The sequence below is a fragment of the Neovison vison genome, chromosome 13, assembly GCF_020171115.1.
Source record: "Neovison vison isolate M4711 chromosome 13, ASM_NN_V1, whole genome shotgun sequence".
NCBI classification, from domain to species: Eukaryota; Metazoa; Chordata; class Mammalia; order Carnivora; family Mustelidae; genus Neogale; species Neogale vison.
In genome coordinates, this window is record NC_058103.1 from 114,572,475 (window position 1) to 114,599,309 (window position 26,835).

At 34.7% G+C, this 26,835-nt stretch overlaps 1 protein-coding gene across 7 annotated transcripts in view; it reads right to left on the bottom strand.

Annotated features, from left to right (window-relative positions):
• The window catches only part of MYO9A (myosin IXA), a 321,690-nt gene that overhangs the window by 216,318 nt on the left and 78,537 nt on the right, over positions 1-26,835 (bottom strand). For 6 of the 7 annotated variants that reach the window (XM_044231266.1, XM_044231267.1, XM_044231265.1 and 3 more), the window contains exons 3-6: positions 13,355-13,449; positions 7,765-7,827; positions 1,657-1,756; positions 152-208 (exon numbers count right to left, since the gene is read on the bottom strand). In XM_044231266.1, coding sequence (XP_044087201.1) covers positions 152-208; positions 1,657-1,756; positions 7,765-7,827; positions 13,355-13,449 — 315 coding nt within the window. The remainder of the gene's footprint in view (positions 1-151; positions 209-1,656; positions 1,757-7,764; positions 7,828-13,354; positions 13,450-26,835) is intronic. The other variant, XM_044231269.1, reaches the window with a different exon arrangement.

The window sequence follows — 26,835 nt, forward strand, 5'->3', positions numbered from 1 at the left end:
GTTCAAAGAAATTAAACATTATTTTCTCTTCTTTCCTAGATTCTTTGTATTTTAGCTGATTTTCTTTCTAAGTCATGAGATAAGTACAAATAAGCAAGATGAGTGAGGGTCCTTTAACAGGAACACAGAATATTTAGGTACTTGTACTGACCGGCTCAGAGTCATAGCAATAATCATCCCAGCTCTGTCTGAGAGGTTTCTTTGTTATCTGAAAGTAAGGCAGATTAGTTAGGCAGAAGTAATGGTTATCATTCTTCTCTAATCATCTCTTAGATGTAGTATAGCAGCACTGTGCTGCTACCCAAAGAGAGTTATTTTGTACAGCAGCATAAAACAAGAAACAACTAGGTAAACATTCAGATTCTGGGAGATCATATATTATTACAACCAATCCATATTTCCTGTTTTTCAGTGACTCTGAGATTTGTATTAACTGCTCAGTCTCATATTCTTTTAATACTGACCAAGAATATGTATGGCAAGAATATGTATGGTATGGCCACTGATAATAAAAATATATATATCTGGAAGAAGAGAAATAAGCTCGGGACTATCAGCTCATTTATGAGCAATTATTAGTTTTTAAAAAGGAAATATTTAATCATCTAAATATCTCCAAAGCATTTAACAGGGAAAAGAAAAATATCAGAAGCTAAATCAATACATAATTTTATACAGTAGAAATGCCTAGTATTTTATCAGGAAGTGATATTTTTAAATAATTTTGAATTGATATATAAATACAAAGTTTTATTAGTTCATATAAATATGTAGTTTTGAAATTAAGAAATACCAATTACATAGCATCCTCTATCTTGGGAAAACTCTTAAGATGCTACTTTCATAACCTTAAATACATACTACAGCCTTTGAACCATCATCAAAATGTCAATTTCCTTACAAAACCTTCATAAATATTTTTTAAGTTACCATAAAGGCATTTATCTCCATGAATATTACATCTTGCCTCAAATAATAAAAAAAAAAGAGTCTGTTATTTAAGTGATTTACTGTCATACCAATTCCATTAATATTGGTTCTAGAATTTTTATTAATGAGAAATAGTAAAATTGGAGAAACCACTATAATGAAAAACTGCAATTATCCCTTATTATGGAAATTTAGGAGTGAATTTTGAGTTTCACAGAAAGATATGATGAATTTCATTTGAACAGAATCATTTGCTAAATTATAAAAACAATCATACTCTAAGTTAGTATCACAGTATCATGCAAAGAGGTATATGTATTAGACTTCAAAACATATAAAAGAGGTTTCAAGTAATCCCATGCAAAGGGGAAACATTAATTATTAGTAACACTGAACATGCTCTTATCTTTAAAAGGTAAACCACTTTGGAAAGACCAACTCATTTTTCTAACAAGCAGGTACATATATAAACAGTTTATTTTTCTCTGAAAGAGTCTCACAAAAAACAAAGGATACACATATAACTAAACCCTTCCAACTCTTATGGTTAATAATAATTTTTAAATTTGAGAAGCACATCACATAAATTTTTAGACTGCCTGTATGAAAATGCTAGTTAATATCCATTACTGGGTTTGGAGAACAAAGTATTACAAAAAAACTTTTCTCAAGAAAGTAAAATTTAATAATGCCCTACATTTCAAAATACATTTCATGAACTCTCACCTGATTGAGATAATGATATTCTTCTGGTTGTTTAAGATGGAATGCTAATCTTTCTTCTTCACTTGCTCCTGCCAGGAGGTAATAAAATACATGATAGTTCCTGTTGGAAACAAAGAGTATGGCTTATAATGAACACAATCACCGGTTACCATTTAACAGAAAAAAGAACAAACATTAACTAGTAAAATGTTTCAATTTTGTTTCATTTTTCAATAAAAAAGTGGTAGTAAGTTCCGTATTTTAGGTACTATAAAGTAAAATGATGTTTTGCATACTAAATTCAAAAGAGAGGGGTGAAGGCTGCTATATGGCAAAGTAAGACCTGAAAATTCTCTCCTCCATAAGACAAATTAGAGAACAGCAAACTTTTCAGAAACAACTTTTGTCAGAACTCTGAAAATTAACCAAAAGCTTAGAGCAATCCAAGGAGTGTTTACATAAGAAAAACCGCTCAATCTCAATTAAAAATGCAACCTTTGTTGCCTTTTAACTTGCCCCAATCCATCTTCTGTTCACCAAATCCAGGGTGGCCTTCAAAACCAATAGGTTACAATCATGATGAACACCAAAAGCCTGGCAGCCATCACAAGAGGGCAGAAGAGGGTTGGAGCTGGTTCAGAATGTCATTCCCTGAGAAACATCACTTGAATTATCTGGTGGTTCCCAGGAAGACGCCATGTTTAAAACTGTCTTTAATGACCTGACTCAGAGTTAAGCCAGTGTGAAAACCTTTTCCCCAGGGGAAGGTATGGAAAATTATTGGCAATTTTTTAATATGTCAGCTACATGAACCATGGATAAATGTTGGGGAAACAGTAGGCTAATCAAAAAATTTAAAGGGAAATGCGATCTCCACAGAGGGTTTTTAAAGCTCCCAATACATTCCTGGGAATCTAGAAGATCATGTGGATGCATAAGGCTGCGCATGTGCCCAGGGCTTCACACCTTCTCAGCAAAGACCAGAGAAGGTACTGAACTCTCATCTCTGGCTGATCTTGAAGTAACCATCCTTGAGGAAGCCCAGGCATTACTTAGTACACAAGATTTTTTTTTTTAAGATTTTATTTATTTATTTGACAAAGAGAGATCACAAGTAGGCAGAGAGGCAGGCAGAGAGAGGGGGGAGCAGGTTCCCCGCTGAGCAGAAAGCCCGATGCGGGGCTCGATCCCAGGACCCCAGGATCATGACCTGAGCCAAAGGCAGAGGCTTTAACCCACTGAGCCACCCAGGCGCCCCAGTGCACAAGATTTTTAATCAACTGTTTTAAGTATGTTCAAAGAACTAAAGGAAACCACATTTAAACAACTAAAGTATGAGAATGATGTCTCATCAAGGAGACTATCGATAAACATATACAACTTATTTAAAAATAATTAAAGAGGAATTAGAGAGTTGAAATACATAATAATTAAAATGAAAAACTATCTAGAGGCACTCAGTGACAGATATGAGTGGGCAGAAGAAGGCATCAGGGAAACTGAAGCCAGCTCTTGAAAGGAGTCTGAAGAGAAAGAAAAATGAAGGCACCTAGGTGGCTCAGTGGGTTAAGCCTCTGCCTTCAGCTCAGGTCATGGTGTCAGGGTCTTGGAATAGAGCCCTGTGTTGGGATCTCTGCTCAGCAGGGAGCCTGTTTCCCCTCTCTTTCTGCCTGCCTCTCTGCTTACTCGTGGTCTCCCTGTCAAATAAATAAAATCTTTTTTTAGAGAAAGAGAGAAAGAAAAATGAATGAAGAAAACTGAACAGGCCTCAGGTATCTGTGGCACAAAAGGAATCCCTAAAGGAGAGGAAAGGAGCAAAAAGACTATCTGAAAAAATAATGACCCAAAACTCCCCAAATCTGATGAAAAAACAACCTGCACATTCAAGAAACTCAACAAACTCCAATGGAGAAAAATTAAAGAGATCCACATTTAGAAGACATGCCTTATCAAGGATTCCTAATAAAAGATTATCAGCTGGAATGTGAGAAACAAGACAGAGGATCATAGGGGAAGGGAGGGAAAATGAAACAAGATGAAACCAGAAGGGAGACAAACCACAAGAGACTCTTAATCTCAGGAAAAAAAACTGAGGGTTGCTGGAGGGGAGGGTGTAGGAGGGATAGGGTGGCTGGGTAAGGGACATTGGGGAGGGTATGTGCTATGATGAGTGCTGTTCTGAATTGTGTAAGACTGATGACTGACAGAGCTGTACCCCTGAAACAAACAATACATTATATGTTAATTTTTTTAAACTGCACTGTGATTTAAAAAAAAATTATACACCCACCAAAGTCATCCTTCAAAAATAAAGAAGAAATTAGGATAGTCCCAGACACCAACAAAAAACAATAACGACTAACTGTACTGATGGGTCTACTGTTATAAAGATATAATTTATATGATTTTAGAACTACAAAAGAAGAGGAAAGGAACAGAACTACATAGGAGCAAAGTTACTTGTATATTACCAAAATTAAGTTATTAATCCAAACAAGACTGCTAAAATATTAACTGAGATTGCCAAGGCAACAATTAAGGAAATAACTCAAGAAATATTTAATTCAAGAAATGCCAATGGTACACCAGAAAACATCTATTTATACAAAACAAGGCAGTAATAGAATAGAGGGACTAAAACATCATTAAAAAATACATAAAACAAATAGCAAGATAACATTCATAAATCCTATCTTAGCAATTAAATGAAGTATAAATGAGTCCCAAGGTAAGTAACTGGCAGAATGAATTAAGAAAATCCAACTACATGCTATCTACAGTAGACACACTATAGACTCAAAGATACAAATAGGTTGAAACTAAAAGGATGTAAAAAATACCATGCAGACAATAACCAAAAGAAAACTAAAGTGTCTATACTAACAAAATAGACAAAATAGACAAACAAAATAGACAAAAAAAATTGTTGCTAGATGCAAATGACATTTTATAATGACAAAAGGGCCAATTCATCATCAGAAAGATAAAACAATTCTAAATGTAAATGCATATAAAAGCAGAGTCTCAAAATACATAAAACAAAAACTGAAAGAACTGAAGAAAGAAAAATAAAAAACAATTCAACAATAGCACTGAGATATTTCAACACTTACTTTCAATAATGAAAAGAACCGTAACAAGATAAAAGATCAATAAGGAAAAAGAGAAGTTGAAAAATACTAAAAACCAACTACACCTAAAACACATCTACAGAATACTCCATCCAACAGCAGGATACATATTTTCTCAACACTGGAAAATGGAACAATCTCCGGATTAAAAAATGTTAAACTCTATGACAAGTCTCAATGTAAGGCAACTGAAATTATACAAACTATATTCTCTGATGATCTTACAATGAAATCAGAAGTACAGAAATTTCCAAAATGCACAAATACATGGAAATTCAAAAACACACTCCTAAATAAAAATGGGTTCTAAGAAGAAATCACAAAGGAAATAAGAAAATAGATACATAAAAAACCAAACCACAACTTGCCAAAATATGGGAACCATTAGAGTTAAAACAGGTCTTTAGAGCTGCAAACCCACAGTAAAACAGAAGGAACTCGTAGCTAACCATTCACCTTAAGAAACTAAAAAATTTTTTTAAATTTTAAAAAAGAGCAGACTAAACCCAAAGCAAACAAAAGTGATAAGCATGAGAAGAGAAATAAAATAGGAAACAGTAAGTAAATAAAGAAAAATCAACCAAAACTTGGTCCTTTTAAAAGATCAACAAAATTAACACATTCTTATCTAAACTGACAAAAAAGGTGGGGGAGATTGCTATGGTCTGAATTTGTAACCCTCAAAGTCCTATGTTGAAATCCTAACCCCAAAGGTAATGATATTAGGAGGTCGGGGCCTTTGGTGGTTGATTAGATCATGACAGTGGAGTCCTCATGAATGGGATTAGTGATTTTATAAAAGAGATTCCATAGAGTTCCCTAACCCATTCCACCATATGAGGACCAAGCAAGAAGGTATGAGTTATGAACCAGGAAGAGCTCTAATCAGAATGCAACCATACTGGCACCTTGATCTTGGACTTCCCAACCTCCAGAACTGTGAGAAATAAATTTCTGTTGTTTTTAAACTACCTAGACTGAGGTATTTTGTTATAGCAGCCCAAAGGTAGGAGTAGACCTCAAATTCAGGAACAAAAGAGGGAACATTATTACCTGTCAGAAATAAAAATTGTTTTAAGGGAATACTATAAACAATTTTTTCCCCAACAAATTAGATGACCTAGATGAAAAAATTCCCAGAATGATAAAAAATGCCAAACCTGGCTAAAGAAGAAACAGAAAATCTACAGAGACGTATAATAACTAAAGTGTTTGGATTAGTAATCAAAATTCACCACAAATAAAAACCCAGAACAAGATGGCTTCACTAGCAAATTCTAGCAAACATTTAAAAAGAATCCTTCCCAAACTTTTCCATCTCATTCTATGAACCAGGAATATCCTAATACCAAGACCAAACAAAGACATCAGGAGGGAAAAACAAAACAAAACACCTTGTAGCAATATTCCCTATGAATACAGACACAAAAAATCCTCAACAAAATACTAGCAACCCACATTTAGCAACACACCATTAAATATGACACATCCATTCAGAAACAGAATCCAGCAAAACAGACAATCAGTTTTTAAGTTCTGAATCTTCACCTCCCGTGATTCTTTGAAACCATGCTATATCTCCACCACTCCATTAAAATGTGTTGGAAGAAGTTACTAATAACCTTTCCCACTACTCCATTAAAACGTGTTGGAAGAAGTTACTAACAACCTTCTAATAGCAGTATCTGTTAACTCTACAAAACTTTATGAAGTTATTTCATTCTAAAACTCTCTTACCTTCATTAAAAAAAGAAAAAAAAAAACACCTCTAATTTAGATTTCCTCATATGCTAGCCACAAAAAAAAAAAAAAAAAGAACAGTAAAGTCTTGAGTTCTAGTCCTAACCTGGTCGTATTCATTAGAAAATGTTACCTATCAGTTACTGAATATAATTATGTATAAGGGCCACAATAATCACTTTATATTTCTCTAGACAACTCTAAGACAATTTTCTATCTGTAAAATGGGAATAAATATCAAAGAAGCAGAAGAGTTAAATGAGATGCCAAAGCCATATTCAAGATTTGAATGTAGGTCTCTTTAACTTCAAACTCTGGCTCTTAAATTTTTCTCACTGCAGCATGAAGGAAATCATTTATCTCTCTGACACTTGGGGGGTTTTTCCCCTGACATTAGGTTTCTTAATCTGTAGGAAGTTACTTATATAATCTCTGAAGTCCTGTATACCTCATTATAATATAATGAAAGTAAGTGCTTTATTAAAAATTTTCTCAAATTAGAAACAGAATAATAAGGCATGGGAAAAAGTCTGAAGACACAATGCTCACGAAAAGCAGTCAGATAAAGACCTGAGTCATGTTTTCTGTTCGGACAGTTTGTCTAGAATTTAGAAAGGTTAACAGTTCCACATGCAGGCATGCCTCAGAGATCTTGCGGGTTCAGTTCCAGACTACTACAATAAAGCAAATCTCAAAGTAACATGAGGCAAACAATTTTCTCGGTTTCCCAGTGCAGGTAAGTTATGTCTACATCACACCTTAGTCTCTCACGTGTGCAACAGCATTATGTCTAAAAAACAACATACACATCTTAATTTAAAAAGCACAGTATTGCTAAAAACTACTAACCATCATCTGAGCTTTCAGCCAGTTATAATCGTGGACCACAGATCACGATAACAAATATAATAATATAAAAGTTTGAAATATTGCAAGAATTACCAAAATATGACAGACAGATACAAAGTGATCAAAGACTGCTGGAAAATGTGCCAAAGACTTGCTCAACACAAACCAATTTGTTAAAAAAAACGCAGTATCTGTGCAGTGCAATAAAACACGGTATGTTTGTACTTATTAAAAAAACCTTCTAGCAGCCTCTGAAAAAGTACAATGTTCTGCTCATGACAGAAATAGCAATTATATGGAAAGCAATGCATGGTGTTAAGCTGAATTTGTAAATATACAAACATCCTAAAAGTTGATCTGATTAATACAAATGTTAACTTGATCTAATTATACTAAGAAAAATATGTACCGTTCATTATGCTCTTGATAAACGAGTCTGGACTTCTCCAGTAGATATTTTTCAACATAGGCACTAGAAGAAAAATAAAATTGGTTGATATACATAATAAAGCTTAAGGTAGGTAAACATTTTTCCGGAGAAGACGCAAAAGTATAAAGAATACCACTCAGATCATTTTAGTACACTTGAAATTACAATTGTGTTATAAATGCTGTTAGTGTTATCTATGTTAAATTTATAAACTTGTCTTTTGCGGGGGGGGGGCTTTCAAAATAAATTCAGAAGTTCAAAACATGGCACACAAGACCCATCCATGGCATAGGCTTTACTTTCTTTTCAGGCTCATATGCCACTACACATTTTTTCAGATATTATACTTTGGCCAGGTGACTAAATAGGCTCAAAGACATACTTTCTTAACATATTTATGCTACGGCCACATTCTGGAATCTATTTATCATTTTTTTTTAATTTATTTGACAGAGAGAAATTACAAGTAGGCAGAGAGGCAGGCAGAGAGAGAGAGGAGGAAGCAGGCTCCCCGCCGAGCAGAGAGCCCAATGCGGGACTCGATCCCAGGACCCTGAGATCATGACCTGAGCCGAAGGAAGTGGCTTAACCCACTGAGCCACCCAGGCGCCCCTATTTATCATTTATTATTTACTGATTTATTCAATAACTTTTCATTAATTGGGCACTGTGCTAAGCACTGTTCAAATATGGAAATAAGTGATACACTATCCTCAAGGGGCTTACAGACTAGTAAAGGAAATATGTAAACAAGGGGATATCATACTGAGTTGATATAGGATTTATTATAGAGCAATAATCAAAAATTATGGCTATATCAAGAGAGACAGGTAAGATTCAATCCAAGAAGGAAAACATTATATAAGGAACAATTCCCAGAAAGGTGAGTACACAGCACATAGTAAACATTCACAAAATCTATTTGGTGACTGACTAAGTAAATGACTTTGAAGTCTGAAAGACTGACGAGAAGAAGACCAGGAGAACTGCTTTATGGGAAGGCATAAAAGAAAGAGGGTATTTAACCTCAGGGAAGATAATTACTCAACATAGCTAGAGAATGAGATACACAAGTGCACTAGAAGAAGAAGGACCAATATACTATGTGACAGAAAAATGGATTTTATACTGAAAGTAATGAGGAACTAAAATATATTTCTGTTATGTCATTCTCTTTATCCAGCCTTTACCTCTTCAAGTCTCCAAATACCTCTTACCCAAATTGAATCAATCAGTTAAACTCCAAAAAGGGGGACTTACAGTCTGAAATTTAAAAGCTTTATACTATTGAAACCAAATAACACAGCACAAACCTCTGTGGAGTCAAAATCTGGCTTTTGAGCTTCTATTCCCATCAGTTCCCTCCTCTTGCATGCTCAGTATTTTAGTCACTTGCAAATACAGGTTATTCCCTCAAGCATGCCATTCACTCCTGGCTGCATTGTCCGTGCTCTTCCTTCCACTTCTAATTCTACAGGCTATACTCTCTATCCAACAGGCTCCATTCATAAAATGAACCTCAAATATGCCCTTTTTGCAAACTCATTACTACTACTACTACTATTACCAGTAATTAAAACGCATCGCTTCCTCCGAGTCACCACCATCACCTCTAGTCTAGACTACTCAAACAGGTTCTTATCTGTCTAAAATGGGAGACATAAACTAATATGTTAAATTCTTTTGAGTATAGTTGACACATGTCACATTAGTTTCAGGTGTTCAGGTATATAAAACAATGATTCAACAAGTTTACACATTATACTATGCTCACCATACCCTAGTAAAATATCATTGATACGTGGTGCCTTTTAATCCCATGATTTACTTATTCCGTAACTGGCAGCCTGTATATCACACTCCCCTTCACTCATTTTGCCCATTCCACCACCTTCCTTCCCTCTGCAACCATCAATTTGTTCTATGTATTTATAGGTCTAATTTTGCTTTTTGTTTATTCATTTGTATTTTAGATTCTACATAGTACATTAAATTCTTATACCCACTCTGCATAGCAAATATTACAGCCTATTTCACAAGGGTAGAAACTGATACTCATAGATATTAAGATCATGCAGCTATTAAACAGCAGAACTATGATTTGAAGCCAGGTCTATTTTAACTACAAAGGCTCCCTCTTTCAACTATATCAACATACTTCTAGACATTTCTCCTTCCTCCTCTCTAATCCTTGAGCTATACCGCTATGAGAGTTATTTACCCTAAAATAAGATCTACTCATGTTATTCTTCTACTTTCACTTGCTACTCATACTAAAGTACATAAGGGTAAACTGGTATTACGTCTACCTGGGATAGTCTCTTTTTATTTAATTTTATTTTTTAAAAGATTTTATTTATTTGACAGAGAGACAGAGAGAGAGGTAACACAGGCAGGGGGAGTGAGAGAAGGAGCAGCAGGCCTCCCACAGAGCAGGGAGCCTGAAGTGGGGCTAGATCCCAGAACCCTGGGGTCATGACCTGAGTCAAAGGCAGACACTTAACCACTGAGCCACCCAGGCGCCCCGGTTTCTTTTCAATGCATCAGCATAGAAAAAGAAAAAACAGATAAAGCAAATATGGCAAAATGTGATAATTGCTGAATCTAAATGGGCATTCCTTCTATTCTCTTCACTTCTGTGTCTGTTTGACTTTTTTTATTTTTTTATAATAAGATCTTTAAAATCTACTTCCCAATAAAAAAGGATAAATTAGATAGCTACATTAGAGGTTTATTCACAATCTGAAATCAACTGAGCACTATGTCCATAATCTGAAGCCACTGAACTTACCTCCTCTCAAGTACACCAAGCTCTTATGATTCCACTCATCTGCTAATGCCAATCCCTCAAATGATAATATGATTTCCTACTTTTTCTGCTTAGCAATTTTTCAAGACCCAAGATAAAAATCATATACCGTTTTCTATGAATTTCTCCAAACACATGTTTCTATCACTATACTTCTCATTTACTATAATCCTCTTATGTAAATATATCTTCCCCAAAAGACTATGAGAACTTTAATGGCAGAGAACATGTGTTCGTTATTTTGTCCTCAACACTTAGCACAGTGCCTGGTACTCCATAAATGTTTGCCTAATAAATGATAAAAAGATGAAAATGTTTAATATATATTTGCTAAGTTAAAAATATTCAATATGAAAATTTTTTAGTATGTGTATGTTGACTTACTAATCAAGATGAAGATTTCTTAAAAAAAAAAAAAAGATTTCTGCTCATCACTGTTGTAAGAGAACCTTTAACCTTTTCAGATAAACGCTTAACATCTAAGAGCAAGAATTTCATTCATAAAATAGGAAAATAAATATCTGCCATTCCTAACTCATGAAACTGTCTTAAGAATCAATGAATATATGTAATGATACTTTGTAAGTTACAAAGCAACATATACAGCTGAACCTACTATCAACATTTCTTGTATCACAATCAAATACTAGAAAAGTACAACTTGACTATGTGGCTGCATCCCATTTTTATTAGTAAAAGTTCCAGTTATACCTTTGGAAACATGGTTTTCAAATCAGAAAGGAAATGAGTTATGAAACTCGCCACTAAAGTACTTATCCTTCTTGTTTTGTGTTTCGTGGGGTTTGGGGGTGGGTAGAATACACATAGTTTTGGTCAAAATTTTTAAATTAAAAGCAGAAGTGAAAAGCATAATTAAAATGGCATAAAAAAGAAAAATACTAACCAATCTCACTTATTGATATGGATGCAAAAAAACATAAATAAAAACTAGGAAACCGAATAGACCAACCAATTTATATGTGCGTGCATAAATATATGTACATATATGTATGTGTGTGTGTAAATTGTATCTTTGTATGACCAAGTCGGATTGCTTTCCCAGGAACACAAAATGATTCGGAAAATAATAACACTGACAGATCTCAGAATGAAGATCATGCTGATCGTCATAGATGCTCAAAATGCATTTGATAAAATGCAATATCATTCTGTTACTCAAAAAACCACTCACAGAAAATTTAAATCAATGTCGAACTCATTAATGTGACAAAAAGCCCTAAAATCAGTATTTTACTTTGTGGAGAAAAGTAAAGTCATTCACATAAAGATCGGAAACAATATTATTTGGAATCAAACAAGAAAGAAAATAATTAAAGAGAGAAGAACAGAAAAAAATAAATATTTTTGCAAATATACCAAGAAAAGGTCAAGGAAACAGTAGTAAAATGAATGCAAACAATAAAACAATTCAGTAAGAATAACAAAATACAGCTTAATATAAAAATTAATAACTTTCATATATGTAAACAACTAGAAGATATAATGCTAGAGAAAATCACATTTTTAATAACAGTAAAACACTGAAATAAGATGCCTGGGAATAAATTCAGTAAGAAATACAAAAAATTTAAAAGCATTTCTAAATAGCACAAAGATGTCAATTATCCCCAAATTAATCTATACATTTAACATTAGCCCAATAAAATCAAACCATGAAAGGCATGGAGGAAACTTTAATACATGGTGCTAAGGCAAAGAATCCAAACTGTAAAGACTATATATTATATGGTTCCAACTACAGGACATTCTGGAAAAGGCAAAACTGGGGTACTATAAAAAGGTAAGTGGTTGCCAAGGGTTACTGGGTAAGAAGGGGTGAAAAGGCAAACCACAGAGGATTTTAGAGCAGTAAAAGTACTCTACATGACACTGTAATGGTAAATATGTGTCTTTATACAATTGTCAAAGCCAGAAGAACATACCACACAAATGGAACACAACAATGCAAGATGTTATTAATAGGGGAGACGGGGGGTTAGAGTGAAGAAGTATAGGGGAACGCACTGTACTTTCTACCCATTTTTGTTGTGACACTAAAACTGTTTTAAAAATAAAGTCTATTATGGGGCGCCTGGGTGGCTCAGTGGGTTAAGCCGCTGCCTTCGGCTCGGGTCATGATCTCAGGGTCCTGGGATCGAGTCCCGCGTCGGGCTCTCTGCTCGGCGGGGAGCCTGCTTCCTCCTCTCTCTCTCTGCCTGCCTCTCTGCCTACTTGTAATCTCTCTGTCAAATGAATAAATAAAATCTTTAAAAAAAAATAATAAAGTCTATTAGATATTTAAAAGTTAGAAAGATATTGCTGGAAAAAACAGAAGTACTCTATTTACAGACTGTTTAAGAAATGTTATTGTAACAAAATTAAATTTTTTTAATAGAACAGCATCATGTAGGAAAATGTGGCTCTGATTCCTGTGGGGAGTCAAATTATATGCCCAACTTACACTCAGAAGCAGTTATGAAAAATGAATGTATGCATAATACAGAGGAAAAAAGCAAATGCAGCAAACTGTTAACAATTAGCAAATCTAAGTTACAGATATATGTGTTACACTATACTCTGAACTTTTCTCAGGCTTCAATTTTCCAAAAAAAAAAAAAAGAAAAACAGTTTAGAGGAAAAAAATTGAATGCAGACACCAATGTCAGTCTTCTCATTAAACAGCAAACGAACAACAAATGGATTACGAAGAGAAAATGGTGAAAATATAAACATACTCCAAAGCCTGCTACTGCTACTTACCCAAGTACGGTGCCAGTTTCTTGGTAATTTACTTGAATAAATTTGCCAAAACGACTTGAATTGTTATTATGAGCTGTCTTTGCATTTCCAAAGGCCTGTCAAAATAAACAGTTCTCATTAATTTCATTTTTAAAAATGGAAAATCTTGCTTAGGTTGGCTCAAATCTAATTCTCTTTAACTTGAGGCTCATATGGTTCAGGAAAAGTAAAAGAGAACAACTAATAGTTGAAATAAAACCAAGCAGAAAATACTTTATGCTTTTCATTAAAATAAATCTTTATTTTAAAAACTTAACACTCCTTAAAATTAATTTAACTTTTACCTTTGAGAGTCAAAAACTTTCTTAATATATTTCTGTATTTTTAAAATCTTAAAATTAAATAAATAGGAGCTAGAACCAGAAAAATTACATCATAATAATTGCAATTTTAAATAGTATAAATGAAATAAAATCTCACTACAGTGTAATATATCACTTTATCACATCAACTTAAAACAAAGCTACAGTATATTTTAAAAAGAATTAAAAATATATTAGCTGCCTAAATTGTAACCAAAGTATACACAATGCAATGAATACTACCCAGCAATAAAGATAAACTGGTACATATATCAATATTGATGAGTATCAAAACATTATGACATGTGGAAGAAACCAGACTCAAGAGTACATACTGTACTATGATATTCTAGAAAAGATAAAACAACAGTAACAGAAAGAAGATCAGAGTTGTCTGGGAATGGGATGGAGTTGGGAGAAGTATAAAAGAGGCACAAAGAGTAATAAAAATATTCTATAGCTTCACCATATGATGGTGGCTATAAAAGTGTATATACATTTATCAAAAATCATTGAACTATAAATCTTAAATGGCTATATTTTATTTTAAGTTATATATCCCAATACAGTTTCTTAAAATTGAAATTTTAAAAAATCATCCCCTGTTGAACTACATATGCAACAATCTGAATGAATTTCCAAGATAAAATGTTAAATGAGAGAAACTAGTCTCAAAACTTAACTTACTATACGATTCCACTTCTGTGACATTCTGGGGGAAAAAAAAACAACGAAATAGAAAACAGACCAGTAGTTCCCACGAATTAGTATGGGAAAGAAGTAAGAGGAAATGAAGATAAAGTAGTGTGAAGGAGTTTCAAACGAAGTAGTGGAACTTTTCTGTATTTAGACTGTAGAGAGATGGTTACCCAAATTAATGTTTTAAAATTCATAAATTTTACTGAAATTTTAATTCTATTTAAATTTAACTCTTTTAAGAACTTAAATATTGCCTTAAAAAGTAAATCATTAAAAAATTAAGGCCAAAAAAAGACAATTTCTGATACATAAATCTGAAAATTTTCATAAGTCAGCCCACACTAAAAGGAACATTGAAGAAAGTCCTTCATGCAGAAGGAAAATATCATACTCAAATATGGATCAGCATACAGAATGGAGAACAACAAAAATGGCAACTACAAAAGTAAATATATACAGCATTTATTACTTAAATCTCTTGAATAGATCATTGAAATTGAGGTCAGAGAAAATTATAAAGATCTCTGAAAATCCTCTCTTCTTCATGAGAGAAATAAAACAAAAAACTATCTAAATAGACTTTTTGACAACTCTAAAAGCTTACAATAATCCTTTGTAGAGGAACAATTAATGAAGGAAAACAGCTGAATCTCAGTAAGAAAAACAGGCATTGTGGCATTTTAACTTATCCAATTACCTAGGGAGATCCCTCTCCCCAGCTCCATGCTGAAGAGAAATGTAATCTGTAATTATACTCTGTTTAAAAGGCAGCCTAGAAGCCACTGAAGAAACAGAACAGTATTACAGCCTAAGCTCTGTCTCACAGATAACTGTCAGAATTTGAGTAATATGGCATTTTCCTGGAAAACCTCACTCAAAGGATTATATTTACCTGACTGGACTTGAAGCTCATTCAAGAAAGACAACCTTTTCACCATATATGTTTGTTAAAAACAATCAGAGGCAATTGTTTAAATACTGAAACTGCCTAAGGTAGCAATAGGATAATGAGGAAAAAATGAGGCAACCAAACAACTTAAAAGAAAAAGTTAGTGAATGACCTATACAAAAGGGGCATTTAAAGATCTGAAATCGGAACCCTTGGGTGGCTTAGTCAGTTAAGAATCAGGATCCTGGGATCCAGCCCCCTGTCACTCTCCTTGCTCAGCAAGGAGTCTGCTTCTCCCTCTGGCTTGTGCTCTCTCTCTCAAATAAATAAATAAATAAAATATTTTAAAAAGAAAGAAAGAAAGAAATGAAATATTCTAGGGAATGTAAAAAGTGTTGTACTGGTGCAGGACTGTGCACATATCCAGAAATATACACATGCTCAGTAAAGAGGTGAGATCTCTGGTTTGATATTTAAGTTCTATGTAAACAGGAAGCAAAAGGTAAGGCAGATTTGACAACTACCTGGTTAAATGTTGACAAGCATCCAAGAAGCACACAGAACTTCACAGAAGAAACTGGGAGCCTAAATGCTTCCTGACGTTTAAAAAAAAACCCTTGTCCAATTATCTGACCACTAAGCTAAATGAAGAAAGAATGTAAAGGCCACACAGGAAAAAAGAACAGAATTCACAAACTTATTCCAGAGAAGTCATGGTACAACCAAACCCTGGGAGGAGGGAAAAATCTCATTCTCAGAACTGCCACACTGCATTAATAAAAATGCCCACTTTTCACTTTTCACTTACAAAACATTGTAAGACATGCAAAGAGGAAAAAGCATGGACCAAGAAAGTTTTATAAAAAGCAATAAGCAGCAGGCGCCTGCATGGCTCAGTGGGTTAAGCCTCTGCCTTTTGCTCAGGTCATGATCTCAGGGTCCTGCAATCGAGTCCCAAACCGGGCTCTCAGCTTGGCGGGGAGCCTGCTTCCTCCTCTCTCTCTCTCTCTGCCTGCCTCTCTGCCCACCTGTGATCTCTCTCTGCCAAATTGATAAATAAATTTTTTTAAAAAAGCAATAAACAGAAACTTCCCTGGCAAAACCCAGACGTTGGACCTACAAAACCAAAACTTCGCATCAGCTATTTTAAATATTTTCAAACAACTAAAGTAAAGTATGAAAATATACCTTAACAATAGAGTATATCAGTGAAGGAGTAGAAATCATAAAAATTCCATTATTGAAAAATATATTAATTAAAATGAAAAATTCATTGGAGGGGCTTTCATAGAGACATAGCAAGTGGATACAGTGAAACATAAACTGAATATTTCAACAATGAAAGGCCCAATACTTCCCAAATTTCATGAAAAACAATAACCTACATATCCATCAACCTTCACAAACTCCAAGCATCAAAAACTGAAAAAAGATCTGCACCTAGACAAATAATGATCAAATAGCTAAAAGACAAAGAATAGTTCTTATATAATCACAGGGTCCTGGGATGGAGCCCTTCATCAGGATCTCTCTTCAGCAATGTGCTCTCCCTCTCAAATAAATAAAAATCGTAAAAAAAAAAAAAAAAATTAGTTCTTATAAGCAGTAAAAGAGATGCAACATACCATATAAAAGTTCCTCAATAAGCATAACACCTAATTTCTCCAAATAAAACAATAAGAATTAAAAACAGTAGAGTTATATATTCAAATCACTGAGAAAAGCCTGTCAACCAAGAATTCTGTGTCCAGTAAAACTATCTTTTAAAATTAAAGGAGAAAATAAGACATTTAAATGAACAAAAATTGAAAGAATACATTCAGCAGATAGGCCTTAAGAAAAACACTAAATGAAGTAATTCAAGCTAAAAACACACATGATAATGAAGCAAAGCTATATGAAGAGATAAAGAACACAACAAGCAAAGATCAATGTAATGTAAATAAAAAACAGTATAAATATTTTGTAACCTTTTTCCTCCTACCTGACCTGAAAGACAATTCCATAAAACAGTAAAAAGAAACCTATGTGTATGGATATAACAATGTAGAAAAATAATTTGAAAATTATTTATATGAAAATAAAAACACAAAGGAGGGGGAAAGGAATAGAGCTATACAGAAGAAAGTTTCTGCATATTATTGAAATTAAGTTGGTAGTAATCCAATGTTATTCCAATGTTAATTGGAATGCTCAGGAATACCACTAAAAAAATAACCAAAAAACCAAAAAAAAGAGAGACAACAACAAAACTAAAATGGCATGCTAGAAAACATCTCCGTGACATAATAGAAAGTAGTAATGGAAGAGTACAGAATATAAAAAAACAAATGGCAGGGCACCTGGGTTGCCCAGTTGGTTGAGCATCTGACTGTTGATTATGGCTCAAGTCATAACCTCAGGGTTGTGAGATCAAGCCCCACATCAGGCTCCATGCTGGGGGAAAGCCTGCATAAGATTCCCTCTCTCCCAAAACTGAGAGCTTTTCCGCTAAGGTCAGGAACACGGCAGGAATGTCCACTATCACCACCGCTATTCCACATAGTACTAGAGTCTTAGCCTCAGCAATCAGACAACAAAAAGAAATTAAAGGATCCAAATTGACAAAGAAGAAGTCAACTATCACTCTATGCAGAAGATACGATACTATATATGGAAAACCCAAAGACTCCACTCCAAATCCGCTAGAACTTGTACAGGAATTCAGTAAAGTGTCAGGATATAAAATCAATGTACAGAAATCAATTGCATTTCTTTACACCAACAACAAGACAGAGAAATTAAGGAGACAATCCCATTTACAATTGCACCCAAAACCATAAAATACCTAGGAATAAACCTAACCATAGAGGCAAAGAATCTATACTCAATAAACTATAAAGTACTCATGAAAGAAATTGAGGAAGACACAAAGAAATGGAAAAATGTTCCATGATCATGGATTGGAAGAACAAATATTGTGAAAATGTCTATACTACCTAAAGCAATCTACACATTTAATGCAATCCCTACCAAAATCCCATCCATTTTTTTTCAAAGAAATGGAACAAATAATCCTAAAATTTAGATAGAACTAGAAAAGACCTCAAATAGCCAGAGAAATATTGAAGAAGAAAGCCAAAGTTGGTGACATCACAATTCCAGACGTCAAGCTCCATTACAAAGCTATAATCATCAAGACAGTATGGAACTGGCACAAAACCAGACATATAGATCAATGGAACAGAAGAGAGAGCCCAGAAATAGACCCTCAACTCTATGGTCAACTTATCTTCAACAAAGCAAGAAAGAATATCCAATGGAAAAAAGACAGTCTCTTCAACAAATGGTGTTGGGAAAATTGGACAGCCACATGCAGAAGAATAAAACTGGACAATTTCCTTACACCACACACAAAAATAAGACTCAAAATGGATGAAGGACCTCAATGAGAGAAAGGAATTCATCAAAATCCTTGAGGAACACACAGGCAGCAACCTCTTCAACCTCAGCGGCAGCAGCTTCTTCCTAGGAACATCACCAAAAGCAAGGGAAGCAAGGGCAAAAATGAACTATTGGGACTTCATCAAGATCAAAAGCTTTTGCACAACAAAAGAAACAATTAACAACACCAAAAGACAACTGACAGAATGGGAGAAGATACTTGCAAATGACATATCAGATAAAGGGCTAGTACCCAAAATCTATAAAGAGCTTATCAAACTCAACGCCCAAAGAACAAATAATCCAATCAAGAAATGGGAAGAGGACACCAACAGACATTTCTGCAAAGAAAACATCGCAATGGCCAACAGACACATGAAAAAGTGCTCCACACCACTCAGTATCAGGGAAATACAAATCAAAACCACAATGAGATACCACCCCTCACACCAGTCAGAATGGCTAAAATTAACAAGCCAGGAAATGACAGATGCTGGCGAGGATGTAGAGAAAGGGGAACCCTCGTACACTGTTGGTGGGAATGCAAGCTGGTGCAACCGCTCTGGAAAACAGCATGGAGGTTCCTCAAGAAGTTGAAAATAGAGCTACCTTACGACCCAGCAATTGCACTACTGGGTATTTACCTTAAAGATATAAACGTGATCCGAAGGGGCACGTGCACCTGAATGTTTATAGCAAAAATGTCCACAATAGCTAAACTATGGAAAGAACCTAGTTGTCCATCAACAGATGAATGGATAAAGAAGATGTAGTATATATATATATATATATATATATATATATATATATATATATACAAAGGAATACTATGCAGCCATCAAAAGAAATGAAATCTTGCCATTTGCGACGACGTGGATAGAACTGGATAGAACTAGACGGTATTATGCGGAGTGAAATAAGTCAGTTGGAGAAAGACAACTATCATATGATATGATCTCCCTGATATTAGGAAGTGGAGAGGCAATGTGGGGGGTTTGGGGAGTAGGAAAAGAATAAATGAAACAAGATGGGATTGGAAGGGAGACAAACCAGAAGAGACTCTTAATCTCACAAAACAAACTGAGGGTTGCAAGGGGGAGGGTGGGTCAGGAGAGGGTGGTAGGGTTATGGACATTGGGGAGGGTATGTGCTATGGTCAGTGCTGTGATGTGTGTAAGTAAACCTGGTGATTCACAGACCTGTACCCCTGGGGCTAATAATACATTATATGTTTATAAAAAAATTTTTAATTATATTAAAAAAAAGGGAATGGTCCTCAATCTAACAAAGAGCATCTACACAAAACTCAATGGCTATCATCATACTTAATGTTTAAAGCTGAATTCTTTTCCCCAAGAGAAGAATGCTGCTTTTCACCACTTATATTCATATTGGCATAATCAGTGAAATCTGAAGGAAAAAAGAAATCCTGATTGGAAAAAAAAGACACAAAACTGTCTTTTTAACCACAAATATGATTTCCCATGTGGAAAATCCAAAGAAAACTTTAAAAAAGTCAGAATATTTGTATCTAGCCAGTTTGTATCATAAAAGATCAAAGTGCCAATATCACCTATATCTCTATGTATTAGGAACTAACAACTGAAACCTTTTAAATACCACTTATAAAAGCATCCAAAAATACTGACAAATGTAACTTACTATATATGTTAAAGTCCTCTACATTAAAACAACAAAATATTACTGAGAGAAACTAGAGATGATCTTCATAAGTGGGGAAATAAAACTTGTTCATGAGTCACATAACTTACTATTGTTAGCGTATTTCAGCTCTCTCCAAATTAAACTACAGATTTAACACTATGCCAATCAAAGTCCCAAAAAAACTTTACGAGACAACTGACAATTTAGTTCTAAAATTCATACAGAAATGCAAAGGACAGAATATCCAAACAACTAAGCAAAAGAAGGATTAATAAAACTAATTTCAAAAATTATTAAAAAGTTACATAATAAAAGTAGCATAGCACTATCATAAAGACAAATGAATAAGTAGAACAGAATAGAGAATGCGAAATAAGCCCACATATATATGGACAAACAATTTTTTGACAAAGATACAAAGGCACTAAGGTAAAGAAAAAATAGTACTTCCAACAAAAAATAGTCTTGAAACAAGTAGATATTCATAGGAAAACACTGGATCTATACCTTACACTATATACAAAATAAATTCAAAATGGATCACAGACCTGAATGCGAAACCTGAAACCATAAAACTTAAAAAAAAAAAAAATAAAGAGAGAGAGAGAGAGAGAACATCTTTGCAACCATGGATTAGTCAGAGTTTTCTTATCCGTAAGAGAAAAAAAAATGGCTAAATTAGACTTCATCAAAATTTAAAATTCTGCTCTTCAAAAGATACTACTAAAAGAGGGTAAATCTGAGTGACATTTCACCAAGGAGGTGAAAGATCTGTACAATGAAAACTGTAAGACACTCATGACAAAAACTAAAGAAGACACAAAAAATTGGAAAGATACTCTGTGCTCGTGGATTGGAAGAATTCACATTGTTAAAATGTCCAGACTATCCCAAAGCAATCTACATATTCACTGCAATTCCTATCAAAATCCTAATGGCACTATTCAGAAGTAGAAAAGACAATCCTAAAATTTGTATACAACTCTAGATGACCCCAAATAACCAAGGTAATCCTGAAAAAGAACAGAGCTAGAGGCATTACACTTTCTGATTTCAAACTTTATTACAAGCTATAATAATGAAAACAGGAGAGTACAGTCAAAAAAACCCAAACATATATAGATTTTTAAAAACTGAATAGAAAGTCCAGAAAAAAAATTTAAAAAAGAAAAGAAAAAAAAAAAAAGAAGTCCAGGACCAGAAGGATCAACGAGTGAATTCTATCAAATATTTTAAAAAGAGTTAATACCTACGCTCATCAAAGCTTCCAAATACATTCATGAGGCCAGGATCACGCCATGCCTAACCCAAAAGAAGACACCACCCACACCCAAAAAAAAAACTGCAGGCCAATATCCCTGATGAATATAGAGGCAAACACCACCAACAAAATATGACCAAACCACATATAACAATACATTAAAAAGACCATGCACCATGACCAAGTGAGACTGTCTCCAGGGTTGTAAGAATGATTCAGTATTCACAAATTGATGTGATAACACCACATCAACAAAACCAAGGATCATAATCATATGGTCATCCCAATAGGTGCAGAAAAACGATCTGACAAATTCAAATTCCACTGATGATAAAAACTCCCAAAAAAGTGGGGCTAGAGGGCACATACCTCAACATAATAAACACAATATATAAAAAACCCACAGCTGGGGCGCCTGGGTGGCTCAGGTCATGATCCCAGGGTTCTGGGATCGAGCCCCGCATCGGGCTCTCTGCTTAGCGGGGAGGCCTGCTTCCTCCTTTCTCTCTGCCTGCTTCTCTGCCTACTTGTGATCTCTGTCTGTCAAATAAATAAATAAAATCTTAAAAAAAAAAAAAAAAAGCCCACAGCTAACATCACACTCAATGGTGAAAAACTGAGAGCTTTTCCTCTAAGATTAGGAATAAGACAAATATGTAAACTCTTGCTACACAGTATTAAAAGTCCCAGCCACAGCAATCAGACAAGAAAAAGAAGAGGTATTCACGTTGGTAAAGAAGTTAAACCATCACTATTTGCAAATGACATGATACTATACACAGAAAAATCTTAAAAACGCCACCAAAAAGCAACCTTCAGTAAAGCTGAAGGATACAAAATTAACACCCAGAAATCGGCAGCATTTCTATACACTAATAACAAAGCAGCAGAGAAATTAAGAAAATACCATTTACTACTGCACCAAAAAGAAGAAAGGACCCAAGAATAAGCTTCACAAAAAAAGTCAAAGATCTATACTCCAAAACCATAAAACACTGATCAAAGAAATTGAAGATGACACAAGCAAATGGAAAAATAGTCCAGGCTCACAGATTGGAAGAATTAATATTATTACAGTATCTATATTACCCAAAGCAATCTACAGATTCAATGCAATACCTATCAAAATACCAAAAGCATTTTTTTTTAAACCAAAACAAATAACAGTAAAATTTCTATGGAAGCAAAAGAACCCTGTAGTAACCAAAACAATCTTGACAAAACCAAAGCTGGACGTATCACAATTTCACAATTCAACATATACCTCACCAAGCTGTAGTAATCAAAACAGGATGGTACCAACACAAAAACAGACATGTAAATCAATGGCACAAAATAGAGAGCCCAGAAATAAACCCACACTTAACATCAATTAATCAATGACAAAGCAAAAATACATAACATGAGACAGTCTCATCAATAACGGTGCTAGGAAAACGGGACAACTACATGCAAAAGAATGTAACTGACCTCCCTGTAACACAAAAATAAACTCAAATTGGATTAAAATCCAAATACGAGACCTGAAACCATAAAATCCTAGAAAAGAACACAAATAGTAATTTCCCTGACACAGGCCAAAGCAACATCTTTCTAGATATGTCTCATACGGCAAGGAAAACAAAAACAAGCTACTGGGACCACACCAAAATAAAACAAAACAAAACAAAAACAACAAAAACTTTCACACAGTGAAAGAAACCATCCAACAAAAAGACAACCTACTGAGAGGGGGAAAATACTTGCAAATGATAATCTAATAAGGAGTTCATATCTAAAATATATTTAAAAAAAAAAAACAAACTTCAGAGCGCCTTAGTGGCTCAGTTGGTTAAGCAATAGCCTTCAGCTCAGGTCATGATCTCGGGGTTCTGGGATCGAGTCCCACATCGGGCTCCCTGCTCAGCAGCAAGTCTGTTCTCCCTCTTCCACTTCCCCTGCTTGTGTTCTCTCTCTCACTGTCTCTTTCTGTCAAATAAATTAAAAAAAAAAAAAACTTTAAAAAGTAAAAAATACTCTGCCTGCCTCTCTACCTACTTGTGATCTCTCTCTCTGTGTCAAATAAATAAATAAAATCTTTAAAAAAAAAAGCCTTTAAAAATAAAAATATAGAAAAAACTTGAACACCATCAAAAAAATAATCCAACTAAATTAGACAGAGGACCTGAATAGATAAAGATGGCCAACAGACATATGTAAAGATGATCTATATCACTCATTATCAGGGAAATGCAAATCAAAACCACAATCAGATAATAACTTACACCTGTCTAGAATGGCCATTATCAAAAACATTAGAAATAACAAGCGTTGGTGAGAATGTGGAGGAAAAGGAACCCTTGTATTGTTGGCGGAAATTTAAATTGGTACAGCCACTATGAAAAATAGTATGCAGGTTCCTCAAAATATTAAAAAAAAAATTCCATACGATTCAATAATTCCACCACTACTGGGTATCTGTCCAAAAAAATAAATAAATAAAATAAAAACACTAATTCAAAGAGATATATGCACTCCTTTGTTTACTCTAACATTCTTTACAATAGCCAAGATATGAAAAAACCTAAGTGTTCATCAACAGATGAATAAGTAAGGTGTGATGTATATATATACAAATGGATACTACACAGCCATCAAAAAAGGAGAAGATCATGTCATTTAAGACAACATGAATGGACCCAGAGGATATTACACTAAGTGAAATAAGTCAGATTGAGAAAGAAAAATACCATATGATTTCACTCATAAGAATCTAGGGGGGAAAAAAGAAGAAACGAAAAGCAGAACCTAAACTATAAACAGAGAACAAACTGATAGTTGCCAGAGAGGTAGGGGAGGAAGGTTGGGCCTAATGGGTGAAGCAAGTGAGAGATACAGGCTTCCACTTACGGAATGAACAAACTATGGGAATAAAAGGCATAGCATAAGGAATATAGTTAATGATATTGTAATAGCAATGCATCAGGATAGATGATACACTTATGGTAAACACAGCACAATATTAAAAACATTTGGAATCACTAAGTTGTACACCCGAAACTAAAATAACATATTGTCAACTATATTTTAAAAAAAAAAAAAGAGGTAGTTAAATCTGGGAGAAAATGTGGGCAAACATATATGTGATAAAGGACTTGTACCCACTACACAAAAAACTTTCAAAACACTGAAAGAAAACCCAGTAAAAAATTGGGACAATAAATTTTGACAAACATTTCACCAAAGAAAATATATAGAGGCCAAATAAACACATGAAAATATGCTTATAGCATTAGTCATTATAAAATGCAAAGTAGGGGCGCCTGGGTGGCTCAGTGGGTTAGGCCGCTGCCTTCGGCTCGGGTCATGATCTCAGGGTCCTGGGATCGAGTCCCGCATCGGGCTCTCTGCTCAGCGGGGAGCCTGCTTCCTCCTCTCTCTCTGCCTGCCTCTCTGCCTACTTGTGATCTCTCTCTGTCAAATAAATAAATAAAATCTTTAAAAAATATATATAAAAAAAAAATAAAAATAAAAATAAAATGCAAAGTAATACCAATGGCATTTTCCAAAATGCTGGAACAAACAATCCTAAAATTTGTATGGAACCAGAAAAGATCCCAAATTGCAAAGGAAATGTTAAAAAAGAAAAACAAAGCTGGGGGAATCAAGTTGCCTGACTTCAAGCTATATAACAAACCTGTGATCACCAAGACAGCATGGTACTGGCACAAAAACAGACATATATATCAATGGAACAGAATAGACAGCCCAGATATGGGCCCTCAACTCTATGGTCAACTAATCTTCAACAAAGCAGGAAAAAAATATCCAATGGAAGAAAGACGTCTCTTCAATTAATGGTGCTGAGAAAAATGGACAGCTATATACAGAAGAATGAAACTGGACCATTCTCTTTTACTACACACAAGATAAACTCAAAATGGATGAATGACCTCAATGTGAGATAGGAACCATCAAAATCCTAAAGGAGAACATAGGCAGTAACCTCTTTGACATCAGCCACAGAAACTTTTTTCAAGACATGTCTCCAGAGGCAAGGGAAACAAAAGCGAAAATGAACTTTTGGACTTCATCAAGATAAAAAACTTCTGCACAGCAAAGAAAACAGTCAACAAAACAAAGAGGCAACCCCGAAAGGGAGAAGATATTCGCAAATGACCATACAGACAAAGGGTTGATATCTAAGATCTATAAAGAACTTCTTGGGGCACCTGGGTGGCTCAGTGGGTTAAGCCTCTGCCTTTGGCTCACATCATGATCTCAGGGTCCTGGGATCGAACCCTGCATCGGGCTCTCTGCTCAGTGGGAGCCTGCTTCCCCCTCTCTGCCTACTCGTGATCTCTGTCAAATAAATAAACAAAATCTTAAAAAAAAAAAAAAAAAAAAAAAACCTTCCCCAACTCAACACCCAAAAAACAGATAATCAAGTCAAAAAATGGGCAGAAGACATGAGCAGACACTTCTCCAAAGAAAATATACAAATGGCTAACAAACACGTGAAAAAGTGCTCTACATCACTCGGCATCAGGGAAATTCAAATCAAAACTACACTGAGATACCACCTTACGCCAGTTAGAATGGCAAAATTGACACGGCAACAAACAACAAATGCTGGAGAAGTAGAGAAAGGGGATACCTCTTACACTGTTGGTGGGAATGCAAATTGGAGTAGCCATTTTAGAAAACAGTGTGGAGGTTCCTCAAAAAGTTAAAAATAGAGCTACCCTATGACCCAGCAATTGCACTACTGGGTATTTATCCCAAAGATACAGATGTAGCTAAAAGAACAGCCATTTGCATCCCAGTGTTCATAGCAGCAATGTCCACAATAGCCAAAATATGGAAAGAGCCAAGAAGCCCTTCAACAGATGAATGGATGAAGAAAATGTGGTCCATATACACAATGGAACATTAACTCAGCCATCAGAAAGGATGAATACCCAACTTTAATCAACTTGGATGGGACTGGAGGACATTATGCTAAGTGAAATAATTCAAACAGAGAAAGTCAATTATCAAATGGTTTCACTTGTTTGTGGAACATAAGGAATAGCATGGAGGACCTGAGGAGTAGGGAAAAATAAAGAGGGAGAAATTGGAATGCGAGACAAACCATGAGAGACTATGGACCCCAGGAAACAAACGAAGAGTTTTAGAAGGGAGTGGGGGTGGGGGGAATGACTGAGCATGGTGATCAGTATTA